Source organism: Rhinopithecus bieti, unplaced genomic scaffold (assembly GCF_001698545.2).
Source record: "Rhinopithecus bieti isolate Rb0 unplaced genomic scaffold, ASM169854v2 scaffold_18548, whole genome shotgun sequence".
NCBI classification, from domain to species: Eukaryota; Metazoa; Chordata; class Mammalia; order Primates; family Cercopithecidae; genus Rhinopithecus; species Rhinopithecus bieti.
In genome coordinates, this window is record NW_016809526.1 from 2,764,412 (window position 1) to 2,768,919 (window position 4,508).

At 40.6% G+C, this 4,508-nt stretch overlaps 1 protein-coding gene across 1 annotated transcript in view; it reads left to right on the forward strand.

The window, feature by feature from the left end:
* The window catches only part of METTL24 (methyltransferase like 24), a 113,282-nt gene that overhangs the window by 56,961 nt on the left and 51,813 nt on the right, over positions 1–4,508 (forward strand). The window contains exon 5 of the mRNA XM_017889624.1: positions 3,081–3,309. Within this exon, the coding sequence (XP_017745113.1) occupies positions 3,081–3,309 (229 nt within the window). The remainder of the gene's footprint in view (positions 1–3,080; positions 3,310–4,508) is intronic.

Here is a 4,508-nt window from a genome sequence, read left to right on the forward strand (position 1 = left end):
CCCTCTTTTCTATCGATTGGAATAATTTCAGAAGGAATGGTACCCATTCCTCCTTGTACCTCTGGTAGAATTCGACTGTGAATCTCTTTGGTCCTGGACTTCTTTTGGTTGGTAGGCTATTTATTATTGCCTCAATTTCAGAGCCTGTTATTGGTCTATTCAGGGATTCAACTTCTTCCTGGTTTAGTCTTGGGAGGGTGTATGTGTCAAGGAATTTATCCATTTCTTCTAGATTTTCTAGTTTATTTGCCTAGAGATGTTTATAGTATTCAGCTGAGATGGCTAAGGGAGGTTCTGTATTTTACAGAGGGCCAGCGGACTGGCTGGAGTGCAAACTCTTCAGGGCACGTTTTTATCATGATGACAGTGTAAGAGAGAGAACAGAAGCACTCAAGGCTTAGGATCTGGACTGGCAGACTCCCACTTCCTTCCATAAAGCAAGGCACATGGCCAAGCCAAAAAGTCAAGGGACAGGGAAAGACTCTTTCTCATGATGAGCATGGAGTCAACAAGTCAACAAGTCAATCTGCCACACCAGATTTGATCATGGAAAACTGGGGGAAAACTGCGGTAGAGACTTGAGTGGTCTGAGCTGTGTGGATTCAATAGGAGGTAGAAAATAGGGAACAAGATCTGTTACATGGAAGAAATGGAAGTGCTTGTGAGAGGAGTGCTGAATTTTCTTCAGGCTAAAAGGGTTGAAAAAGCTATGGCTGAGGGACATCAGAGGGCTGACTTACCATGGGATGCAGTGGGGAAAAGAGCAGTGTAGTTGGGTGAAGGGTGAGGAAGAGGCAAATGAGACTATCAACACCCCTCCGCACCCATGGAGACTGGTTGCAGGACCACTGCAAAGACCAAAATTTAGGATGCTCAAGTCCTGGATATAAAATGGTGTAGTATTTGTATATAACCTATGCACATCCTCCTGCATCATTTAAATCATTTCTAGATTACTTATAATACCTAATGCAATGTAAATGCCATGTAACAGTGGTTATACTGTATTCCTTTTTATTTCTACTATTTTTAATGTTGTATTATTTTTATTTTTTATTTTTTTTGAATATTTTCAATCTGCAGTTGGTTGAATTTGTGAATCACATCTGTGGATACAGAGGGCTGCCTGTATTAAGAATGGCTAGGTGGGGTGCCATGGCTCATGCCTGTAATCCCAGCACTTTGGGAGGCCAAGGAGGGCGGATCATCTGAGGTCAGGAGTTCGAGACCAGCCTGGGCAACATGGTGAAACCCCGTCTCTACTAAAAATACAAAAGTTAGCCAGGCATGGTGGGGCACACCTGTAATCCCAGCTACTCGGGAGGCTGAAGCAGGAGAATTGCTTGAATCCCAGCGGCAGAGGTTGCAGTGAGCTGAGATCGTGCCACTGCACTCCAGCCTGGGCGACAGAGCCAGACTCCATCTCAAAAAAAAAAAAAAAAAAAAAAAAAAATTGTCTAGGTGGATGATCTCTGAACTGAAGGCTTATTTTAGTTAATTAAAATAAGGTAAATAGTTATTATCTGCTGAACTTGTGTATTTCCAGATTATGCAATTGTCAGTCATTCCTCCGTATGGGGTTGGCAGTTGGTTCTAGGCCACCCTCTCCCCACCAACAGATACCAAAATCCACGAACTACCAAGTCTGGCTGTAGAACTCACAGATACAAAACATTGGCCCTTCATATCAGTAGGCTCCTGCATCCCATCAATGCTGTATTTCTGATTCATGTTGGTTGAATTTGTGGACGTGGAACCCATAGCTATGGAGGGCTGACTGTATTTATTGAAAAAAATCCACTTACAAGTGGACTCACGCAGTTCAAACCTGTGTTGTTCAATGGTCAGCTGTAGTAGAATCTACTAGAATGAAGTGTTTCTGCACTGCATTTAGGTTCTGCCAAGTAGTGTAGCTACTCTGTGGGATTTTGGTATCCTAAATCACATATAAGTACAGTATTTGGGGCAGAGAAACCATAATCACCATTTTAAAAAATCATACTCAGTTAATTTCATGTTTTACATTAAAACTGGTGCTTTAGGTCGGTCGCGGTGGCTCATGCCTGTAATCCCAGCACTTTGGGAGATTGAGGTGAGTGGATCAAGAGGTCAGGAGTTCTAGACCAGCCTGACCAATGTGGCGAAACCCCGTCTCTACTAAAAGTACAAAAATTAGCCGGGCATAGTGCCATGCGCCTATAATCCCAGCTACTCAGGAGGCTGAGGCAGGAGAATCGCTTGAACCCGGGAGGCAGAGGTTGCAGTGAGCCTAGATTGCGCCACTGCACTCCAACCTGGGTAACAGAGCGAGACTCCGTCTCAAAAAACAAAAACAAAAACAAACAAACAAAAAACTGGTGCTTTAATCAAAGTGACAATCCTTGCACCATTAAATAAGGAATATTTCTGAGTCAATTCAATATTTGTAAGTTTATACATATGATGTGCTACCTATTGAGTACGTAAGTACAATTAATTCATAATTTCTTCCCCTTTTGGTGTGAATTTAGGTGAGGAAACCTCCTGCTTCTTGAGTTCTGGATGCAGCAGAATCACATACATTTGCCTTTTTTCTTATCTGCACTATTTAAAAATATATTACATTTCTAAGAAAACAGCTGTTGTCTTTAAGTCAAATTGCATATGCAGCACTGTGGCCATTAGAATGGAGACAAATTACCTTATTAGTAGAACACACCTCTCCTCAAGAGAACTAATCCCAGGGCTTATATTTTTGGACATATTCTGAGAAAATCTAAGACTATTGGATAGTCTTCTTTGTTTCATTGCTACTGTGATTTACATCACTTAAAAAAGCCAATTTGATGTTGCGTCTACATGTTTGAGTATGTGATTCTCTGGTCTTTGTTTAGCAGATAATTTATCTTTCATCCAGAAGCTTTAAGCAATAATACTTTTTTGTGAAAGAAAGTTTATTGAATGTGTATATTAGCCATGGGTTAAAACAAGAGAATGCTTGATATAACTAAGAACCTTGGCCTTGGAAGTGTTATCTTGTCAGTCCAGCACTTTGCTTCATTGCATTTTTAGTTGTTGATTTCTGTCCTCTTTCTTTATAGGCTGGGAAGTGATGATACCCATTTTGAGGTTAGCATGGCCAACAATGGATGTGAAGTGCATCGTTTTGATCCTAGTGTCAAGTCAGCTCACATTCTGGAGAGTCAGCACCTTTGGTATCACCGCTTGTCCATTGACTGGCGGGATCCCCATCCAGCTGTTGCTGCCCAAAAACCACATAGCAACACCAGAAAACTGGGAAGCATTTTGAATGAATTTGGGCATCACAAGGTGAGGTTTTCATTTGATTTTTTACTTGAATAAAGTGAACAAACCCATCAGCTTTTAAAAATGCAAACCAAGAATAGCAACATTGACATTGGATTGTTGAAGGTCCAATTTTAATCTTACTAATCACCCAACATTATTTATAGAGTCAACTCTCGACATAAAGTGTTGGCAAAGATAGACATATTTAAATTGATGTGAAGATTTTAGTTGCTGTTGAGTAATGTTAATGGTCTTGTCCAAGACTAGGCAAGAAGACTAAGGAACTTACTGGCATAGGCTGAAGAATACCATTTTCATTTGGCAACTGACTTACACTTTTCAGAAAGAGCAAACTACTTATGTTGACGTCAAATCCAAAAAAAAAAAAAAAAAAAAGAAATCGGGGTTATACTTACTAAGATATTGCTTGTGTATCATGTTTCTCACTGTTGTGACATGTTTCTCACTATTTTGAACCGCTAGGCTCTACACAGAAAATATATATAGCTTTGATTAAAATTTACTTTATAAAGCTGAATGGACATTATGTATGTTACAAATTATATAAGTATATCAAAGGATGTCAAATCTCTGCAAACATTTTATTATGAATAGACAGCAAAAAAGAAACTCAATCTTTGAACTGTGTTCTTTGAAAGCAATTTTTAGTGTAGTACACCCGAGCTAATTGTATTCTGTAGGCAGATACTAGAGAATTTCTCCTGAGTGCAGTTGGCTTGCGTTTGATCTTCAGTCTTTCTTGGGTTTGGCTATTTTGGTCTGTATTCCCAGCTGGAGATGCCATGTAGTTTAGAACAGGTCAGAATGGGTGTTTCTATTTGAGAAACAGTGTGCATGAGACTCAATTTTAAATTTGAGTTGGCTTCTTGATCTTCAGTAAGAGGTTTTTCCAGGCCGGGTGCAGTGGATCACGCCTGTAATCCCAGCACTTTGGGAGGCCGAAGCGGGCAGATCACAAGGTCAAGAGATTGAGACTATCCTGGCTAACATGGTGAAACCCTGTCTCTACTAAAAAATACAAAAAATTAGCTGGGTGTGGTGGCAGGCACCTGTAGTCCCAGCTACTCGGGAGCCTGAGGCAGGAGAATGGTGTGAACCCAGGAGGCGGAGCTTTCAGTAAGCCGAGGTCACGCCACTGCACTCCAGCCTGGGCAACAGACCAAGACTCCGTCTCAAAAAAAAAAAAAAAAAAAAAAAGA